A 23,509-nucleotide genomic window follows, 5' to 3' on the forward strand; every position below is an offset into this window, starting at 1 on the left:
GCCGTCAGGTGGAGAGAGAGAGAGAGAGAGAGAGAGAGAGAGAGAGAGAGAGAGAGAGAGAGAGAGAGAGAGAGAGAGAGACCCTCCAAAAAATAAACCCAAATCTAGAAAGAGCAGTATTTCAGGTGCAGGCACCAGCAAGGGTGACAAGGTAGGGTAGCAAAAGACAAGATAAACTGTGGAAGCAGCATTCAGAGGCCTTTACACAGCAGCCTGGGACAGGGAGCTGTCAGTTGTTAGTGGTGGCAGCAGTGTACATGGGTCTGTGGCAAGTGGGGCAGTAAATTAGGAGGGTGACAAAAGAGAACACAAAAGAAAGCCGACAAGAGTAATAGCTAGAGAGAAGCAGAGTCAGGATGCTGAGGATCTCCTTCTGCCACTTGTTCTGCATCGGCCTCTTGCTGGCGGAGTGCCCAGGGCTGCTGGGCACCCAAGGTGGCGGGGAGTTTGGGGTGAAGCTGTGCGGGAGGGAGTTTATCCGGGCAGTGATCTACACCTGCGGCGGCTCCCGTTGGAAGAGGCTTTGGACAGAGGCGGTGCCTAGCGTGGACAAGAGGAGCGACGGTGAGTGCAATAAAAGCGTGTCTCTATTTGGGTGGCAGAGAGCAACCTATACACCCCAAGGCATGAAGTGTCAAAGTTTCCCCATAATCCGAACTTCTGCCATCCCAAAGATACGTAAATATCTTAACCCATAATTTGAAAAGTATGATGATCAGGGAGGGGGAGGGGAGGGGGGAATCAACAGGAGAAGGATGGACATATTTTTTTCATAACTCATTGATTGCATAAATTTTATTCCATTCCCAGTTTTTTATATCCTGCAAATTTCCCAACATGAATCTTAGTGGGTTACAATAAAAATGTAATACAATTCAAAATTTCATATACCAAAGCAATTGTCAAATAAAAAAAGTTTTCAAGGCTTTCCTAAACTGGAAATAATCAGCAATACCTCGAAGTTCAGTTGGAATTGAATTCCATAACTTAACTGCAGAACAACTAAACTAGCGATCATAAAAGCAATTATAAATTCATGATTCAGGGCTCTTGAAACAGGTAGTGACATTTGGGGTCTAGTTTACCAACGTTTTTGCCTATCCATTTTTTAATTTTAAACCGAATGTGTTCTATATTGAGGGGAGGCTTGTTTTAGAGTTTTCTTGAGAACAAGGCCTCATTTTTCTTCATGTCTTTGGACATAGGATATGAAAAAAAGATGCATTTATCCTAGGCCTGTACAGTTATAATTTATATTGTAATTGTTGAAGTAGAGGTTAAGGCCAATAGACAGGTTGTAGTCAATGTCTTTTGGATTGGTTGAAGACTTGGCAAGTCTCCTAAACTAGTCACAATTGTGCTTTGTTCATTGCAACCACCTACAGTTTGACCTTTGTTTTCACATGTTCAAATGGACAACTCAGCAACCACACACTCCTATGTGGCAGGGAATTCAACCCTCCCCAGCTATTTATGGCCAACTAGGAAAAAAACAAACAAACCCCTAAACCATAGCAGCCCACTCTGTGGGTGCTTGAGCACCCCCAATTATTGAGACAATTCCTTGTATGTGTCCAGGGAGGGGTTATTTCCACTGGGCTTAGCACCCTCCAATAATTTTCAAAAGTTGGCTTCTATGCCCCTAAGTAACTGAGCATTTTGCTTTTCGTTTTGAAATATGAAGGTTTGGGAAAAGTGAGATTTTTTTCACTCTGTGGTGATATCCTCTCAAAAAAAAAAAATGAGGTCGGTGACATCCATTTGTGACTTAACTGACTTTCTTGTGGCTTGTTTCCTTTAGAAAAGAATAGTTAACAGAGTCCATTATTGCAGAGTGAAACTGGGATATCATTTCCCAATGGGCTCTTTTGTGAGCTGAGCTCCTCAGCTAATGAGCCATAGAGTTGACAGTGAAGAATGGTCTGACGCTGCTCCAGAGAGGATGTTAAAAGATTAAGAACATTAATAAACTGAGCCTAGCTGAGCCTTGAAGTATGTGTCCTGTAAAGCAAAGTTTCTTTCAAATTCTTAGCTCGTTTGGCTTGCGAAAGGAAATCACAGAACCGAGCACAAACTGATGCGACTTCAAATCCATCCTCGGTGTTCACTTTACTGCATGCAGATAACGTGTTAAAAAAAAAAAAAACAACATCTTCCCCCCTTCTGTCTGTTCACCTTTCTGCTTAAATGTCCTCCTTGATTAATCGTAAGACCGACTAACCCGCAAGATTTTCAAGACCACCAGTAGATACAGCTCCATATTTTGTGAGAATATCTGTTGCAAGGAACTTTTTAAGGCAGGACATCCCAAAGCTGTGCTGGGGACCTCACAAGATATCCACAATAAATACGTATGAGACCAGTTTGTATGCAAACTGATCTCATGCAGATTCATTGTGGGTAGCCTACACACTAGGCGGGGAATGGGGGGTCCACTCCTTAGGACAGGTTTGGGAAGCCTTGCTTTTTTTTTTTTTTTTTTTTTTTTAAACAGTATAATTTTGCTGAATTGATGGTTCAAAAACATTTTCAAAGGCATATTCGCTTTGCTTTAATTGAAGGGATTTTAAGCTGAGACTTGAGGTAAAGGAACTTTAGTTTCTGTTTAGTAGTTTGTGGGGTTTTGTTTTAAATCTAATTATTCAAGATAACTAATTTTTCATCTACTGGTTGTCACTGTTGGACAGATAAAATAACGGTTACAATTTGAAATTGTTTCCGTGTCTTTTTATTTCAAAATATAAATGGTAGTGAACCATGATTTGGTCAGGGGTAACTTAATTAAGAAATGTGAAGGATAAAGATTAATATTTTGTACAATTTCTTATTTTTTCTCCGCCCAGTAACTAAACGTTCTTATTATGCAAACAAGCAGATGCTGTGAGTTTCATTGATGTGAACATTTATTTTAATACATCAAGATTCTGAATGGTTGGACAACTGGGGTAGAGGGTGGGGAAGAGCATTAGAAAATTTTATAATTGGAGAGTTGGTTTTTGAGAGCTGCAGTGCGTTTGATTTCTCTGAATTTTTGCTTCAGACGTTTTTGTTCATCAATTCTAAAGGGTTTGAGTGAAAAGAGTCCATTTATTTATTTTTTTTGTTAGTAAGCTTTGACATTTTGGGGGGTGCATTTAAATCTTTCTTTTGTTAAGAGACTGTTCCAGCATGCAGGTCTTGGTGTTCTTCGCTGGTCAATTGAGTGGTTCTGCTCTGGAATGACTAAGAATGTTTTATAATAGGAACAAGGCACCAAAGGCTGTATATTTATTGGTAGATATCTGGACAGCTGGAGTGGGCTGTGGGCTCTTACCTACCAAGTCTCAATGTCCCACTAGCCAGGGGCTTTGCCGAGACTAGTCACAGCTTCAGAAAAGGATTAAAGCACGATGATTCCAGAAGGCAGATCCTGCAGAAAACTATGGGGTGGACTTCCGATCGGGCTGTTGGCTGTGAGAAGATGATGGTATTGTGTGTATTATAGGGGGTAATTGGGCAGTGCCACTTGCTACCTGGTTACCACAGAAGGCAGGAGCCCTTACCGCCACCTCGATGGGTGGCAGCAGTGGCATAGCTATGGGGAGTTTTGGGGACCTGGACCTCCCAAATTGGATCTGGGGCTCAGTGCTGTAGCGAGGGCGGCTGACACCCAGAGCGGTTCGCCACTGGGTACCCCCCTCAGCGCACACGCACCCCCTGGAGTGCACTCTTACCACTGTCATAGGAAAGGGGGTGGGTGGGAGGGCCGCTCCGCCCCAAGTGCACGTCACTGGGAGCTGCGTCGGCTCCGCTGGTTCCCTGTTCTCTATGCCCCGGAACAGGAAGTAACCTGTTCCGGGGCAGAGAGAGAGCAGGGAACCAGTGGAGCCGACACCTCCTCCCCAGTGGCGTGCACCCGGGGCGGACTGCCCCCCCCCTTGGTATGCCACTGCTGGGGCCCCTGGTTTCTCCCCAACCCCTGCCAGCCAAGGTATGTGGGGTTGCAGCGGGACAGGGGTTGTGGTAGGGAGACAGGTGCCAAACTGTGCCCCCCCCCACTTTGGGCTCCAGACCCCCCCCCCCCCCAATGTTGAGGTCTGGATACACCCCTGGGTGGCAGGAAGTGCTCCCTTTTGCATGGGCACACTTACCACATGGCCACAGCTCTTTTCAGCCTTATTTTTAATTACCTGCTGTTGTAAAAAGGGCTGCAGAGTGCACCAAAAATGGCCCCTGCCACTAGTTCAGGACCCTTTTTGACTGCAACTTATTAAAAGGACCCCAAAATTAGGACAGTCGTTTTTGTTGTCCTAACTTTATGCACTTCCTTAGCAAGTTAGCGGATTGAATGTCACCGTTAACCAGCTAAGTGCTGTCTCTGCCTAAGCTCTCTGCTCCCAGACCATCCTAATGAGCTAGGGGTGGCCAGTTAACGGTGATGGTCAGGGGCACTAACTGGATAAGTGCTGCTGAATATTGGCAGCTGTCCAACTCAGCAGGTTTTAACTGGGCAGGAGTCTCTCTTGCCCGGTTAAGCCCTTTTCAATATTGACCCCCGCATTTTTATGTTGCTTGATTTTATGATGGGGGTGGGGGAGACGTGAATCAAATTTTAAATGGCTTTGGCCTCTTTTAAGGAAAGCAACAGCAAAATGTGCTAAGAAAATAACTTAAAACCCTTATTTTAGAAGCTCTGATGTTTTGGACATCTGAAACCCAGCATTCAGACGTCCATATTGCATGCTAAAGCCGGAATAAGGACATCCAAAATTGCAGTAACATAGTAGATGACGGTAGATAAAGACTCGTACAGTCCATCCTGTCTGCCCAACAAGATAAACTCATAGCATAAGATATGATGTGATACTACAGATGTATTCTTGATCTTGATTTGTCCTTGCCATTTTTAGGGCACAGACCATAGAAGTCTGCCTGGCCCTGTCCATGTTCTCCAGCTACTGAAGCTGAATCTGTTCGGCCAAGATCAGGGCACAGATGTTGCCATCTAATCACCGCTAAGTTTGCCTTCTCTATAGGATTCCTTTGTGTTTATCCCACACATTTTTGAATTCCATTACCGTTTTTATCTCCACCACCTCTCGTAAGAGGGCATTCCAGGTATCTACCACTCTCTCCTTGAAAAAGTACTTCCTGACATTATTCCTGAGTTGGACCCCTGCAACCTCATTTCATGCTCTTTAGTTGTATCACTTTCCCATCTCTGGAAAAGTTTTGTTTGTAAATTAATACTGTTCAAATATTCGAACATCTGTATCATATCATCCTGGTTTCTCCTTTCCTCTAGGGTATACATATTCTTGTCCTCAAGTCTCTCCTCACACGTCTTGTGACAAACCCTGTACCATTTTCATAATTTTTCTCTGAACCTCTTCAAGTCTTTTTACATCCTTAGCAAGATACGGCCTCCAAAACTGAACTCAATACTCCAAGTGGGGCTTCACCACTGACTTGTACAGTGGCATCAACACTTCCTTTCTTCTGCTGGTTATACCCCTCTCTGTGCAGCCTAGCATCCTTATGGCCATGGCCTCTGTCTTGTCACACTGTTTCATCCTTATTGCAAGGTGGCATGGTCTGGATGTAGTTTTGGAGGGACTAGTGAAGGGCCAAAATATGGGCACCTAAGGGATCTCTATGTCCAAAAAGATGGATGTTGGTATTTAGATCTTGTACCCAGGGTCCTCTACTTTTCATCCTGCTGCTTTAATCATTGGGCTAGTCCTGCACATGGACACTATGGACCAAATTCAGTAAATAGTGCCCAGGCACTGGAAAAAAATTGGTACTAAGCACTATGCAATAAAGAGTGCTCCAAGTTGAGTGCTTAGAGCCCAGTCCTGTGCCCAAATATGGGCATTGGTATTTAAGCCAGCTGAAATCTGCCAGCACCCAAATCTCAGCATTTGGGCACAGTAATACTGGGTTTTGAGTAGCGTAAAGGAAATGGTTTCGGTGAACGATTTCCGTACAATTCTGCAGAGTCTGGTATTATCACGATTAGATTATTGCAATTCCCTTTATTTGGGTTTAAATTTATTTAAGATAAAGGCTCTGTAGATTGTTTAGAGTGTGGCAGCTTGTTTGCTTGTAGAATTGAAAAGGTTCGAACATATCTCTCGTACAATGAAATGTTTACATTGGCTGCCTGTACAGTTTCATATACAATTCAAAATTCTAACTTTGATACATCATTGTATATATGGTAAAGTTCTGCAATATTTTTTGAATTGTATGAATATGTATAAACTACAATGTGATTTACGATCTATGTCAATGAAACAGTTGATTGTTTCAATGTGCTGTTTTGCAAAAACTCAAAATCGTACCTTTTCAATAGCTGGACGACATTTGTGCTGACTATAAACAATTTAAGAAACTGCATAAAACTTTTTATTTTGTGAAAGCTTTTATAGATGGATAGGTTTGTGCTTGTTTCTTTAGCGCTTTCCCATATCTTTTTTAAAATTGGTATTTATATAGATTGAGATTTTTTTTGTTACATTTGTACCCTGCACTTTCCCCACTCATGGCAGGCTCAATGTGGCTTACATGGGGCAATGGAGGGTTAAGTGACTTGCCCAGAGTCACAAGGAGCTGCCTGTGCCTGAAGTGGGACTTGAACTTAGTTCCTCAGGACCAAAGTCCACCACTCTAACCACTAGGCCACTCCTCCACTTTGACTGTATGTGTTTGTTTTAAAGTAAAGTTTATTGATATTTTGAATATTTTATTAAAACACACTTTGATCTTAAAGTGGGCTATAAATTTTTGAAAAATAAATAAATTCTATAACTCCAAGCATAATTTTTTGGAACACCTCTCTCTCTCACCACCTTTTGAGATGTACGCTAGGGGATTTAGGTGCATGGGGTTATAGAATAGTGCACAAGAAAGCCAATTAACTGCAGTCATTGTTAACATCAATTTATTGCTAGTTAATGGCTTGTTAGCTAATTAATTTGCAGGCACATCTTCAATCCGTGCATGTTTCAGTGCCCAAATTTGGGCGTCATATATAGAATCCAGAGATATGTGGCCATTTTGTAATACGGATATTTTTATACTGCCACAATGACCTCCATGTCCTTTGTTTTGCTCAGAGGCATAGGCAGACCTTGACTTGGAGGGGGAGGAGCTGAGTCCAAAGTGGGTGGGGCACATTTTGCCCTACCTCCCTACCGCTGGCCGCCCCTGCTGCAACCCCACATATACCTGGCATGGTGGGGGTTCCCCAGCCCCAGCAGCAGAAGCCTTCCTGTAGCGATACTTGGCACCTCGTTGCCTGTCCTGCTTTCTCACCCTGGCGCGCATGTTCAATTTCATTAAAACCTGGCATGACCGCGAGGGAGAGAGAAGCAGAGCAGGCAGCGTGGCAGTAAATATCACTACAGGAAAGTTTCTGCTGGCAGTGCTTGGGAGCCCCCGCCAGCCAACCAGCAAAATTGGAGGCCCTGAACCCAATTTGAGAGGCCCAGGCCTCCAATCCCCCCCCCCCCCCCCCATGTCTATGTCACTAATTTTGCCCCATTCATAGTTTGGGTGTTTCTTGTAAAATGGATGCTCATGCTGGACATAACCAGCAATGAACATTAATTTTAGAACAGGCTGTACATTGACAGATCCTGATACTAGCACCATGTGTGATGTACCGACCCGGACATCCTTGTTCCGGGTTGGGTGTTCTTTCTGAAATGCCGTTGCACATAAATAGTGTGACTTTAGAAATCAGCCTGGGCTTTCCACCCTGAAAATTGTCTTAGGGAGTAGATCCAGTCTAGGCTGAGGTACTGGTACAAGCAGAAATATTTGCCAGCCAATCACGTAACAATACTCAGATCAATATTCAAAGGCACTTATCCGGATAACAGCACCCACTGCTGGCTGGGATATTCAGAAACATTATCCACATGAAGGATGATTCAATAACTGGGACCTCACATTTACATGCCACTTCTGTGTGTAAAAGGACAGAATGACAGCACTTTTGCAGGAAAGTGTATATTTACACATGTAACACAGTAAAAGACAGTAGATAAAGACTCACCGTCCATCCAGTCTGCCCAACAAGGTGACCAGGCCACAGCCACCCATGCTTAAACACTGGTTGGCAAGTCTCCACAATTCCAACCACATATAGGCAGCCAAACATGACAAAGTCTTTGTTATAACCATATATCATTCCCAAACATTGCTGGCAGTACTCAACTTACCAGTCAAGGTGTCTTCCCCTTCTCCCCCTTGAACTGCACAGCACCCTCACTCACAGCATGTGACAATAAAGTGAACTTCAACACTGAAGTTGCTGAACTTCAGCTGCCTTTGCTATTTGTGGGACACAAACTGTAGAAGTCTGTCCAGCATCGGTGCCAGTAGCGTAGCCAGAGTTCAATTTTTAGATGGGCCTGGAGGTGGACTGGGTGGGCACAGGCCTTGCATTTCCTCTCCACCCGCTACACCCCCCCCCCCCCCCGAGACAGCCCCCTGCACATGGTCAGTTCTGGTCATTTTTACTGACCTGAAGCGCCGTTCTCCCTCCAGCACCGGTGATTCCCATAGCCAGCCTTCTGCCAGCGTGCGTCGTCGGAGCCTCTTCTCAGGCGCGTCCCACATACTTTGCAACTTCCTGTTTTCCGCAAAGGTGCGACACAGGAAGTTGCAGAGTAGGCGGGACGTGCCTGAGAAGAGGCCCCGACGACGCGCGCTGGCAGAAGGCTGGCTATGGGAATCACCGGTGCTGGAGAGAGAATGGTGCTTTAGGGCAGTAAAAGTCAGCAGACCAAGCGGACGGGGAGAGCGGGCAGAAGAGGCTGGGTGGGCCTGGAGCAAAAGTGGCTGGCCCTGATCGGTGCTGGTTCCCCAAATACTGTAAGTGGCAGCAAAGCAACTAAATGCTATTCCATAAGGATGCATGTAAGTGACTTTCATTAACTCAATAAAAGCAATATTGAAGCACAAACATGCTGGCAAAGAAACTTGTATCAGTAAGAGAAGACACACTGCCTTACTCTGTGCACAACAGCAATTGCAACAGTGCCAGGACCTCTTCTATGGAGACACCTGACACTTTGAAAAACATTTTCAGTGCAGACAGACCCAAGCTCCAGAGTATTCTCACTCTTTCCTTAAGAAAATGATTTGTTCATTTTGTAAAGGGTTCTTCAGAAACGTGTCTGAAGTTCTTGTGCCACCATTGCAACTATGGCCTAAAGAGCTTCACACTCCTTTGGTTTTACTCCTGTGCAGACACCCATTCAGATCTCGTTGCCTCACTCTAATCTATATTGGACTTAGAGCATGAGCCTGCACATTCACTTCATCCATCCTCTCTAGACTTGCTTCTATCTAACGTAGAGGGCCTTCTAGATTTCTTTGATGTTCAACTGCCCTCTCTACGCAATGAGGAGGAGTGGCCTACATGGATTCCATCTGACCATTCTTCTCCACTATCCAGAAATGAGTCTCCAAATGAGGACCTTTCAATAAAGTTTGTCAACAAGATAACGAAAGGGCTCATTTTTGAAACAGAAAAATGTTGAAAAAGTGGCACAAAGCGGCAAATGGACAGTATTTTTTTTGTCCAAAACACTATTTTCAACACACATTTTTAAGATGTTTTTCTTTGTAGTTCTTCTACAGTGCATCCAAAGCACATGGGGACATGTGCTCCCAAAACTTGGACATTTTTCTGTCATAATGGAACAAAGCAAAAATAGCCAAGGCTAAAAGTTAGATGTTTTGGTCTAAACCTGTTTCAATCATGACTAAGTCACAAGAAAGGTGTCCTAAATGACCAGATGATCACTGGAAGAATTAAGGCATGACCCTTCTCCCTTACTCCCCATGTGGTCACTGACCCCCCAACAAAGATGTGGAGAGAAAAAAACAGTACATGCTAACCTCTATGACAGCTTCAGATGTTATGACCAGTCTTGAGCAGTAAGCAGGTCCCTGGAGTAGCCTAGTGGTCAGTGCAGTGCACTGTAGAGAAGGAGACCCAGGCCCATATCTCACCCTATTACACTTGTGGTGGAAAGTGTGAGCCCACCAAAGCCTTACTGTACCCACATATAAGTGACACCTCCAGCCATAAGGGGCTACTGTAGTAGTGTACAGTTGGCTACAGTAGGGTTTTGGAGGGCTCCCCATACAATATAAGGGGGTAACGGTGAGACATGTACCTGGGACCTTTTATGTGATGTCCACTGCAGTGCCCCATAGGATGCCCCATTGCTCTGCTAGAATGTCTGTGTGGCCAGTCTACCAAAACTGCTGGTCCCCTATACATCCCAATGACTTGGTTTTGTGCGTCTTTCCCTTGGACTTTTTTTTTTAAAGGTCACAAAAGAAAAACACACTGAGCACAAAATGTCTGGGAAATGGCCATTTTCAAAACAAAAAGATAGACCTTTTTCAGGTTTGAAAATCACTATGTTTGCCACTTGATTTTTGGACGTTTTCAGCAAAACGCCCAAAATCTGATTTAGATGTCATATCGAAAATGCCCCTTCACAGGAGTTCATTTCCCACTTAAATAGGAAACAAAGCTGAGAGCTGATGTATTTGGTCTCATAGTAAACATAGAGGCTTCTAAAATGACTATTGCCTTACCTTTTCATGGCAGGTTTAAAGACCAAGTCAGCATGTTTGAAATGTAGGACTTTGAGTGGCTGCCCTCCACTTTAGCTCTTACATCAAACCAAACTGCTTGATGATCACTGTAGCTCAGGAGGGCACCCACTCGGATATTAGGGAAAGAGAATGGGACTTGATATACTGCCTTTCTGTGGATTGTTTTGCAACCGCATTCAAAGCAGTTTACGTTGTATATAAAGGTACCTATTTGTACCTGGGGCAATGGAGGGTTAAGTGACTTGCCCCAGAGTCACAAGGTGTTGCTGTGGGAATCAAACCCAGTTCCCCAGGATCAAAGTCCACTGCACTAACCATTAGGCTACTCCTCCACACACTTTCCCCATTTGTGAGCACCAGATCCAGCGCACCTCCTCCCCTCGTGGGTTCCGTCACCATTTGTCTGAGCAGAGCACTTTGTAAGGCATCCATGATCTCTCTGCTTCTTTCTGATTCTGCAGGTGGAACTTTCCAATCCGCATCCAGCAGGTTGAAATCTCCCAGCAAAAGCACCTCTCTTTTCTTTCCCAGCTTTTGGATATCTGTAACCAGATCTTTATCTAGTTCCTCCCAGGGGCGTAGCCAGACACCCAATTTTGGGTGGGCCTGGGCCTAAGATGGGTGGGCAGAACTCCACCCTGTCCCACAAGAGATCTCTCCCTCTCTCGCCTGCATGCCATATGGGCTCTCAAACATCCCCCCTCCCCCGCATACCTTTTAAGTAGCAGATTTTTACCGGCAGCAAGCAGCAACTAATACACACAGCTCATGTTGGTCCCACAGCCTTACCTTTGATGCAACTTCCTGTTTCCACATAGGCGGAAATACATCAGAGGGAAGGCTGTGGGGTCGGTGCGAACAGTATGTATCAGTCGCTGCTTGCTGCAGGTGAAGATCTGCTATTTATAAGGTATGCAGGAAGGACAGTTGTTGGGAGTTTTTGGCTGGTGGGGCTTGGGGATCCCTGCCAGCCATATCATAGGTGTGCTGCTATTGGGTGGGCCTGAGCCCAAAGTGGGTGGGCCTGGGCCCACCCGGGCCCACCCTTGGCTACGCCACTGGTTCCTCTGATTGTGTCAGAGGTCTGTAGACAACACCCATGTCGACAGAGATTCCATCATTTCTTTTCAATGTGATCCATATCACTTCTTCCTTTCCCCAGGCTCCTGGCATTTCAGTCGCTGTGATATCATTTCTCACATACAGAGCTACTCCTCCATCTTTATGGTTATCTCTCCTTCCTAAATAGATTGTAGCCTGGTATGTTTGCATCCCATTCATGGGAATCATTCTACCATGTCTCCGTGATAGCAACAATGTTTGTCTGCCACTAACATCAGGGCTTACACATCATGAACTTTATTACTTCGACTGCAGGCATTTGTGGTCATCGCTTTCCTGCTACATTTCAGCAGTAGTCTCATCGACTAATATTCCGCCAAAGTCGCTATGGTCATATCAGCCCTCTCCTGAAGTCGCTTCACTGGCTCCCTATCCATTTCCGAATACAGTTCAAACTCCTCTTATTGACCTATAAGTGCATTCACTCTGCAGCCCCTCAGTACCTCTCCACTCTCATCTCTCCCTACACTCCTCCCCGGGAACTCTGTTCACTAGGTAAATCTCTCCTAACCCTTCTCCTCCACCGCTAACTCCAGACTCCATTCCTTTTATTTTGCCGCACCATATGCCTGGAATCAACTTCCTGAGCCGCTACGCCAAGCTCCATCTCAGGCTGCCTTCAAATCTGGGCTAAAAGCCCACCTGTTTAATGCTGTTTTTAACTCCTAACTTTTTCACTTGTTTGTAACCCTTATCTTATCTTCCTCACTTCAATAATCCCTTATCCCTATGTGTCCTGTCTGTCTGTCCTGACCCTTATCCCTTATTTGTCCTGTCTGTCTATCCTGACCCTTATCCCTTATTTGTCCTGTCTGTCCAAATTAAATTGTAAGTTCTCTTGAACAGGGACTGTCTCTTCATGTTCAATTGTGAAGCGCTGCATATGTCTGGTGGCGCTATAGAAATGATAAGTAGTAGTAGTTTAGTTTTTTCTTTAGTCTCACTTACTGCTGTGTTGGTAAGAAGTGATTTGTTAAGATAGTTGTTTTCATTGTTTTCTTTACTATTGTCACACCTTGTCTTTAGCTGGGGGTGACCACTGGAATTGACCTGCCTCCATATGCCACCCCCACCTTCTAGTTTAAACACCTAGATACATACTGTCTAAATTTCTCTCCAAGATTTTTTTTCCTGCCAAAGTGAGATGCAGTCCATTGTTACAATATAGTCTTTTGTTTTTCCATGTATTGCCCCATCCTCCTATGTACCTAAAACCTTCTTGATGACATCAGGTTTTGAGCCACCTATTGAAATTCTTGGTATTTTGTAATCTTTTCTCTCCTTTTCCAAAAGTAGGTAATACTTCAGAAAAAGCTACAATTTGTACCAAAGGTTTTAACCCTCCCCCAGTTCCTGAAAAGCTCTCTGCGCTGCAAGTGGGGTGTTATTGGCCAGGTAATTTGTTCCCAGGAAGATAACAACAACTTCTCAGATTATAGTCAGTATTTGTCTGGTACTCTTGGCCATTGAGGAGCCTGGAAGATATTCCATTTTGCTGGGCCCCTTGAGCTGTGTTTCAAAGTTAATGCCTCTGATAATAGAATCCCCAAGCAGCAACAGTTTTCTGGTTTGAGATTCCTTATTAGTGCTTGGAGGGTGTCTTGGGACACCTTCACTGCTTTTTTTTTTTCCACCTCAGTTCTATTTTCTGGATTCTCACAGTGCTGTAATGGAGCAAAAGAATTCTGTAGGGGCAACAATTGAGAGGACGGATGCTTCTGTGCCTCCCTCCCGCTAGCTTGTCAGCCCATTGACTTACCTGCTCTCCAGCCCATCAACTTCTTCTGAAACCATCTACCAACCTACCTGCCTCAGTCACTACTCATGGCCCCTGTACACATTCTCTTCCTTGCCCTATCCCTTCCTAATCTTTTTCCCCTCCCCCTACCGCTGGCTACCGCTGAAACTCACTGCCCACCCATGTCCTCTCCAGTCCTACTTACTACTGCAATACCCTATTCAACCCCGTCCCTCACCACCTCACCATCTCTCTTGTCCCCCTCCTCCTTCCTAGCTCTCAACCTTCAACACTTCCTTCCTGCCATTAACCCATCCCCATTCCTCCTACGTGCATCCCGTCTTCGTCGCCTTCGTCGCCCTACCTCCACCACCCTCCTCCGCACTCTCTTGCTCCTTCTCCTGCTATCCACGGGAGACATCAATCCCAATCCAAGTCCCCCCCCCCCCTGTCCTCCTATCCATGCAAATGATTCCGGGATGTCTCCAATCTCATCTCTATTCCCCTCCTCCCCCCCCTCTTCCCTCCCCTTCTCATGTGCCCTGTGGAATGCCCGATCGGTCTGTAACAAACTTCCCTTCACCCACGACCTCTTCATCTCTTGCTCCCTTCAACTGCTTGCCCTAACTGAAACCTGGCTCTCCCCTGATGACTCTGCCTCAGTCATGGCCCTATGCCATGGAGGTTATCTCTTCTCCCACACTCCCCGCCCAGTTGGCCGCAGTGGAGGCGTCAGCTACTACTCTCGCTCTCCTGTACTTTCCAACCCCTCCTCCTACCACAATCTCACTGCTACTCATCCTTTGAAGCCCAAGCCATCCGTCTATTCTACCAGTTGCCACTCAGAGTGGCAGTCATTTACCGCCCCCCTGATAAATCTCTATCTTCCTTCCTCACTGATTTTGATGCCTGGCTTTCTGTTTTTCTTGATCCCTCATCTCCGTCCCTCATTCTCGGAGACTTTAACATACACGCTGATGACCCATCCGACTCTCAGGCTTCTCAGTTCCTCACTCTAACATCCTCCTTCAACCTCCAGCTGTGCTCCACCACCCCTACTCACCAAAATGGCCATTGTCTCAACCTTGTCCTCTCCTCTTCTGGCTCACCCTCCAATTTCCACACCTCAGCTCTTCCTCTCTCTGATCATCACCTGATCACCTTCACACTTCTTCACCCCCCCCCTCAGCCCCGCCCAACATTAACCACTACTTCCAGGAATCTCCAGGCTATTGACCCTCCCACCTTATCCTCTAGTATTTCTAATCTCCTCCCCTCCATCATGTCCTCCGAGTCTGTCGACAAGGCTGTCTCCGCTTACAATGCCACTCTCTCCTCTGCTCTGGACACCCTCGCACCATCCATCTCCCGTCCCACAAGGCGTACTAATCCCCAGCCTTGGCTGACCCCTTGCATCCATCACCTTCGCTCCTGCGCCCAATCCACTGAATGCCTCTGGAGGAAATCTCGCACCTACTCAGATTTCCTTCATTACAAATTCATGCTATCCTCCTTCCAGTCCTCCCTATTCCTTGCCAAACAGGACTACTACACCCAATTGACCAATTCCCTCAGCTCCAACCCTCATCGTCTCTTTGCCACCCTCAACTCCCTCCTCAAAGTGCCCTCCTCTCCCACCCCCCTCACTCTCTCCTCAATCACTGGCTGACTACTTCCGCGACAAGGTGCAAAAGATCAACCTTGAGCTCACTACCAAGCCACCTCCCCCCCATTCACCCCTCAACCCTCTCCCTCAACCAACCAACCAACCCTGGCCTCTTTCTCCTCCTTCCCTGAGATCACAGAGGAGGAAACCGCCCGCCTTCTTTCCTCCTCGAAATGCACCACTTGTTCTTCTGATCCTTCCCACCAACTTACTTAACACCATCTCTCATACTGTCACCCCCTCCATCTGTCATATCCTCAACCTCTCTCTCTCCACTGCAACTGTCCCTGACACCTTCAAGCACACCGTAGTCACACCTCTCCTCAAAAAACCATCACTTGACCCCACCTGTCCCTCCAACTACCACCCCATCTCCCTCCTACCCTTCCTCTCCAAAATACTTGAGCGTGCTGTTCACAGCCGCTGCCTTGATTTTCTCTCCTCTCAGGCAATCCTCAATCCACTTCAATCTGGTTTTCGCCCTCTACACTCGACAGGAACAGCACTCTCTAAAGTCTGTAATGACCTGTTCCTTGCCAAATCCAGAGGCCACTACTCCATCCTCATCCTCCTCGATCTATCCGCCGCTTTTGACACTGTCAATCATGATTTACTTCTTGCCACACTGTCCTCATTTGGGTTTCAGGGCTCTGTCCTCTCCTGGTTCTCCTCCTATCTCTCCCACCGAACCTTCAGAGTACACTCTCATGGATCTTCCTCCACCCCCATCTCGCTCTCTGTTGGAGTTCCCCAGGGATCTGTCCTTGGACCCCTTCTTTTTTCAATCTACACCTCTTCCCTGGGCTCACTGATCTTATCTCATGGTTTCCAGTATCATCTTTACGCCGACGACACCCAGCTGTATCTCTCCACACCAGACATCACTGCGGAAACCCAAGCCAAGGTATCGGCCTGCTTATCCGACATTGCTGCATGGATGTCCAACCGCCACCTGAAACTGAACATGGCCAAGACTGAGCTTATCGTCTTTCCACCTAAACCTACTTCTCCTCTTCCTCCACTCTCGATCTCAGTTGATAACACCCTCATCCTCCCCGTCTCATCCGCCCGCAACCTCGGAGTCATCTTCGACTCATCCCTCTCCTTCTCTGCGCATATCCAGCAGACAGCCAAGACCTGTCGCTTCTTCCTCTTCAACATCAGCAAAATTTGCCCTTTCCTCTCTGAGCACACCACCCGAACTCTCATCCACGCTCTCATTACCTCTCGCCTTGACTACTGCAACCTACTCCTCACTGGCCTCCCACTTAACCATCTATCCCCCCTTCAATCCATTCATGACTCGGCTGCACGTCTTATATTCCGCCTGAACCGATATACTCATATCACCCCTCTCCAGGTCACTTCACTGGCTTCCGATCAGATACCGCATACAGTTCAAGCTTCTCCTTCTTACTTACAAATGCACTCAGTCTGCATCCCCTCATTACCTCTCTACCCTCATCTCCCCTTACGTTCCCGCCCGAAACCTCCGCTCACAGGACAAATCCCTCCTCTCAGTACCCTTCTCCACCACTGCCAACTCCAGGCTCCGCCCATTCTGCCTCGCCTCACCCTATGCTTGGAATAAACTTCCGGAGCCCTTACGCCAAGCCCCCTCCCTACCCATCTTCAAATCCTTACTCAAAGCCCACCTCTTCAATGTTGCTTTCGGCACCTAACCTTTATACCTTTCAGGAAATCTAGACTGCCCCAATCTGATGACACCTACTTGACTGTTTGTACATTTGTCCTTTAGATTGTAAGCTCTTTGAGCAGGGACTGTCCTTCTATGTTAAATTGTACAGTGCTGCGTAACCCTAGTAGCGCTTTAGAAATGTCAAATAGTAGTAGTAGTAGTAGTAATATTGCCTGTGTATGACTGAGGAGAAATGTAAATGATTTTTGGGTTGTCTATATATGAGTAGAAAACCCTGGGAGAGAGTAATGTTAATGACTTTTGGGTTGTCCACACATGAGTAGAAAACCCTGGGGAGAATAGGACTATATGAGTCCCAGTGAGTCAGCGAAGTCCTCTATCAAAACATTTCTGGGGAAAGTAATGACACAGTTTGCTAAAATGATCAAATTCAGTTTGATACAACAGTCAAAGTCAGCTAGAAGCAAACTTTTCTCCTGAAAATCTAAATATTCCCAATAATTATAGCAGTCCCTGCAATGTAAATGCAAATTAAGCCAGCTGTAAGATTAAAGCAGTTTTTTTTTTTTTTTTTAACTAGGACTAGCAATGGAAAATAAACCTGGCAGAACTTGCCCACAGTATAGTAGCCAAAGTTAGGCTGTTACAGCTAGAGCTAGCAGGGTAAAGGAAAAATGGGTTGAAAAGCCTATGCTCACTACTATCAGAGATAGGCAGAAAAGGACAAAATGTTTTGGATTTTTTTTTGTCTTTTTGGGGTTGGGTTAGAAGACAGAGAAGTACACCACAATACAGATTCACAGGACAAGTTAATTAAGCAATAAAGTCCAGATAATAGATATATCAGGTAGCTAAACCTGAAGCCTGAAAGTTGAGAAATTAAGAATGAAAATATCAGAACACTTAGCAGTATTATGGCTCAGGTCTGTGGTTGTTATGTTGTCCCTTTAGCCCATCTGAAAATGCAACATCAGTGGGATTTAAAGTTCCACTGGGATTAATGCTCCCAACCTCTCTCTTCTCAGTATCACCTTGTGTTACATTGCTGTGCTCACAAACTTAACCTTGCAGTGGGTGGTTCCTTTACACTGCAGCTCCATCACTTAGTCCTGACTACGGATACCTTGACTCAAGGGTAGGGAGCTCATTTCAACACTCACCATTCACATAGTATGTGATCAAGATAGGTAACAACTCTTCACATAAACCCCTTGGAACTCAGGGCAGTCTACTGTGGCATGAGTGCTCCTTTACTGCCTTCACAGTTCCTTTGTACTGATCAAGTGGCAATGTTTTATGTGAACAAAGCAAGGGGGCACTGGCTTTCTGTGCCTTTTCTGAGAAGCAGCCAGAATCTGTGACTTTTCTATAGCTAACTGCATCCAGATTCAGGGTACTTACATACCCAGTCCATGGAATCAGTTGAATAACTCAGGAGAGGGCTTCATCCTCATGATTGGTCCCAGTGAAGAGATACAAAGCTTCCTCTCTTTTGTTCCATTCTTTCTTCTCCCCCATGTGTAGCCCTGGTGCTTCCATGGACTTGGTCATTCCTTTATCCTTACTCTCCAGTTTCTGTCATATGAAGAGTTCTAGACAAATTTCAGCAAAACCAAAGCACCATGATGCTCATAGTGTCCTACTGGTCTCGACACAACTTGGGAATCTAGCAGTTCTACCTTCTTTCAGGCTACTCCAGTTCTCAACACTGATAATTCAGCAGGAGGGCTACCTTCTTCATCCTGATCTGACGTCTCCATCCATTACAGCCTAGAAATTGAGCAGACTCTACTTTCTGCTCTCAAGTGTTCCACAGCCCATCCTAGACATCCTGATAGTTGCTAGGAAATCTTCTACTAGATGAGCATATAATGTCATGTGGAGGGTATTATCAGTCTGATGCTCTACAAACAGCCATAACCTTAGCATATGTCCTCCTCCAATTATACTGCATTATCTATACCATCTTAGCTTTTTGACTTATAAAGAAACCTGACCCTTAGTGGTAGTACTGTGAGACTACTGTTAGGGGTCGCAAGTGCCATTTTCAACATGGCATTGGCAAGGGCAGGAGTGACTGGGGATTGCTGCTGCTTAACCTACTAGTTACCAGAGATCAAGATAGGTCCAGGAGAGGGGTCTAAGGGAAGGTTGGGTTAGCCTTGGTTGATTGTGGACCCTCCCAAATGGGGGAGCCCCTTGAATTGGGAGCTCCTAGGCCATGGAAGGGGGCTTGTAGGTCATGGAAGCTATGGGGGGAACTTCCAGTTGAGGGTCTGTCAGTGGGGGGGGGGGGGGCTCCTGGTAGGGAGGGCTTCAAATGGTAGGAATTTGATGGGGGGGGGATGACTCCTTGGCTGACCTCTTTAAGAGGTTCCATAGATCATTGGGAGGAGTGGCCTAGTGGTTAGGGTGGTGGACTTTGGTCCTGGGGAACTGAGGAACTGAGTTCGATTCCTGGCACAGGCAGCTCCTTGTGACTCTGGGCAAGTCACTTAACCCTCCATTGCCTGCCACATTGAGCCTACCATGAGTGGGAAAGCGCGGGGTACAAATTTAACAAAAAAAAAATCACAAGAAACATTATTCATATATTGTGTGTGTCAGTAACCTGCAGTACCAAGATACTGCCAGTTGCTTGCTCTTTTGGTAAATCAAGGTGCAGTAAAAATCTCGACACTGTGTTTCAGTGCATGGGCACCTGCCTTAGGAGACTGAAAGTATGGTGTATGCTAATATATACTGTACAATCCAAACTTACACTCAGAGAAATGGACAATGTTGCAAACAACACTATGTTCAAGCCCGAGTGCTGACAGAAGAAACATCCTTAGATCTTTCAGCACAGGAAGAGGTCACTACTACAAACCGGGAATAGCCCTGCCAAGCTGCCTTACTGTCTCACTACGGTCATAAGGATAGAGCGTTCCTCCACGTCCTGTGGTTGTTCTCTCCAACAGTAGCCAATCCAGATCACAAGTACCTGGCAGAATCCCCAAGAGTAGATAGATTTCAGTGGATTTCCCCAAGTCATGCATTGAATGAAAGAGTATTTTCTCCAATTTGTTTTAAGTGTACTACTTAGGGACTTCATTGTGTGCTCTCTAGTTTTAGTACTTTTTGAAAGCATAATCAACCTTCTTCAGGCTTCTCTTCTCCAAGCCACATAGCCCTAACCTTTTTAGCCTTTCTTCATATGAGACTCTGTTCATCCCCTTTATCATGTGTTGCTCATGCTTCTCTGTGTCTTTTAGAACTTTGCTGTTTCTTGAAATGTGGTGACAACTGAACGCAAAATTCGAGGTGCTGTTTCCACACGGAGCATTACAGAGACGTTCTGATATTCTCTCTTTTATTTTGTGTTCCTTTCCTAAGATTCTGTTTGCTTTCTTGGCTGCACTTACCCACCTTACATTTCTTCTGCCCAATCTTCAGGCCTTGAAAACTCCTCTTGCAATTTCTCACAATATTCTTGTGATTTAACAACTTTGAATAATGTTGTGCCATCTACAAATGTATTTATTTTAAATAATATATGATAATGCTGCCTACATTTCTTGAAGGACAATTAAAGCAGTTAATAAGACAACAAATAACTCACAATAAAAACTACATGTATTCCTCCCTCCCAAGTTTCCTCAAACCCGCTGCAGCAGTAAGAACTGAGCCAGAAATACTGCCTTACCCCCATCCCCCACCCTATCTTCCTTCTTGCAGTTTTTATGGAAGGCCCTATAGTTTAACTCCTTGCAGTTTTTATGGAAGGCCCTATAATTTAACTCCTGTCATAGTTCCTCTGATGAGGCATTCCACAACCCTGAGACCACAGTTGTAAGGGCTCTAGATCTCACCCATTGAAGCTGATTAACAGACAATACACTCACATATGCCTCCTGACTAGATGTGAACTGCCTACCTAGTGCATACCAACTCAGTTTCTCTTCCAAATACCTTGGGTCTTCCCTTCTCAGTACACAAAAAGCAAGACAAAGCAATTTAAATTGTATTCTCACTTGTCTTTGCAGTCAGTGCAACTCGGTTATGTAGATTTCCATAGAATAACTGTGGCTGTTGCATTCTAACCTCTTGCAGGCAATGTAGTAGGTGCCCATGGAGCCCTACATGAAACCCATTGCAATAATCCAAATGTCTTTCTCCTGCACTGGGAGGGCTCCACATGGTCTTCAATGTCCCAAAAGCAGATCTCATTGTCTCCCCTAGCATGTCAGTCACCCATGATGGCATCCATTGCCTCTCTGCTTCTCTTTCCTTTGCATTCCTCTGTGATATGCAGCTAGCACACAGAAAACTCATGACATGAGCCACATGCCCCATCCATGATTTCTTGAGATCATAAATAGGACATGCTGTTTATGAGGTCCTGATGCACCCACAGCACCAGTTAAATGTGGGAAAAAGAGAGAGGCTTCACAGCAATTCAGTTTGTGAGGCTTCAGTTTGTGAGGCCTGGTGATATCCGCTAACTGTGGTAACTGGGGCCATTGGAAGGGTCTTAGCCAAAAGTGGCAGGGCTTATACCCCTACAAGCCCACCTATGGTTATGTACCTCAATCCAGCTAAATATAGCTGGCTTCCAGAAGCTTCTGGAAATTAATATGGATCATTTCAGCAATAACTCATCAGTAAAATAGGTATTAAAATTTGCCAAATGCAGCATGAATAATTTGTTGTAAGTTGAATACATTGCTAAATTGTAATTTATAAATCTCTCTTTTTATTTACTTATTTACAGATTCTACTCAAACTTACAACAAAGAACTGGCTAGCCTGAATTTACAATCTATCTTTGGTTCAGATTTGCAGCAACTTCAAAAGGCCAGTCAGTCTTTTGGTCAACAGATGTTCAAGGATTCCTTCAGCTTAAATGATGACTACAATGAGTATGGACCTGCATCAGAAGATATTAATGCATATGTCCATCAAGTTGAGGAGGCTCTACGGGGAAAAGGAGCCATACCTCCAGACAGATATCCTTGGGAAAAGAACCACAGGAGAAAGCGGGACTTCTCAATAGGTCTGGCGGGCATGTGCTGTAGATGGGGCTGTACCAAAACTGAGATCAGTACTTTATGCTAAAGTGAAAATGAGATTGTTGTATCTCTTTTATTCTGTATCCATGGACTTAATGTCATTTCTGATGAGGACCAGAGTGAATACTTTCCATACCATGGGAAACTGGGATATCATATCACTATCATGAAGGCTCTTACTGTATTTCTTTAAAGTTATCTGTCAATAAAATTCTTTGCTGCTGTACAATATGTTTTTCAATTATATTAAAACACATTCTTAATACTTTTAATATCAAACTATAGCTACCATACGGCTTCATATAATAACATTGTACCTATACAAAATTAAGAATGTCACTTCAAAGGTGGATTTGTCCTTTTCAGGGATGTATTTATTTATTTTTTAATTGGAACCAGATAGTTCAATTAAGCAGGATACTGGGTCAACTATCACTGTACTGTATTGGGTAATTTTTCAAAGCATGTTTCACACATAGAAAATGGCTCTTATACAATTGTGTAGCCAAATATGTGTGTGCAAGTATGCACACTGACAAGATGGTGTGCATCACTACATATATCACATGTAGGTGTTGCAGGGAGCATAGTTTGGGTAGAGCAGAGTTGCGATGTACATGTGTTGCGATGTACATGTGTATTTTATAACGTAAGTAAGTAGACCCTTATCTTAGAAGCCCTATTCTTGATTTACACATGTAAATATTGTAGTTCTGCACATTTAACACATTAATAATGCCAATTAATGCATTAAATGTTTAACATACGTTAAACATTTTAACACACATTAATGGCAGCATTTTCTCCATTTCCCTCCCCACTGTACTAAATTACCTGCTGCTTCTCTCACCCACTGCAGCACTGAAAACATGCTGCTGCTCTCACCCGTCCAAAGCTTTGCTGTAGCGTCCCACCTGGAAACAGGAAGTTCTGTCAGATGAGGCAGGATGCTATAGAGAGGCTTTGGGTGGGTGAGAGAAGCAGCATGCATTCACTGCTGTTGTGTCAAAGGCAATGTTTTAGGGACAAGAGGGGATAGGTAGATAGCTTGAGAGAATGCAGAATGTGGACTGCAAGGGAAGGGGGGCTGTAGGAGTGCAGAGAGAGGTAAGCAGAGGATCAGGAGAAAGGGGGGGGGGGGCGGGGGAGAGAGAGTTGGACCATAGGGGTGAGGGAGGGTTCAAGAGTGCAGGAAGACGCACCAACGACCTTGGGGTGGGGAGGGTTCGGGAGTGCAGGAGGAGATGTTGGGAGAGAGAGAGATGGAGAGGGGTGTTTAAAAGGAACAGATGCTGGAAATGAAAAAACAAAGAAGGATGATGGTGACTGTGGAGTGGAGGGGGGGGGGGGGAGGAAGGGAAGGGAAGAAATGGTGACCATGGAGTAGGAGGGGGGGGAGATGGTGCCCATAGAGAGAAGAAGAGAAAGATGGGAGGAGATAGTGCCTCTGGAGAGGAGGAAAAGATAGTTGTGAAGAGATGGTTCCCATGGACAGGATGGAAAGAAAGATGGGAGGAGATGGTGCCTATAGAAGGGAGGGGAAGGGAAGAGATAGCAATTAGATAGCTTTGAGAATGAGGAGGAAAGTTGAATGTGAAAGATGGATACAGAGCAGGAAGGGAAGGCAGAGAATAAAAGAAATA

General features: G+C 45.1%; 1 protein-coding gene across 1 annotated transcript; it reads left to right on the forward strand.

The window, feature by feature from the left end:
• The first annotated feature begins 356 nt into the window (after window positions 1-356).
• On the forward strand, window positions 357-21,912 carry LOC115462363 (relaxin-3-like). Its single transcript, XM_030192375.1, has 5 exons — window positions 357-545; window positions 7,133-7,146; window positions 10,404-10,414; window positions 19,124-19,138; window positions 21,569-21,912. Exons 1-5 carry the CDS (start codon window positions 357-359, stop codon window positions 21,910-21,912), a joined length of 573 nt encoding a protein of 190 aa, XP_030048235.1.
• The last annotated feature ends 1,597 nt before the right edge of the window (window positions 21,913-23,509 follow it).

This window comes from Microcaecilia unicolor, chromosome 2, assembly GCF_901765095.1.
Source record: "Microcaecilia unicolor chromosome 2, aMicUni1.1, whole genome shotgun sequence".
Lineage (NCBI taxonomy): Eukaryota > Metazoa > Chordata > Amphibia > Gymnophiona > Siphonopidae > Microcaecilia > Microcaecilia unicolor.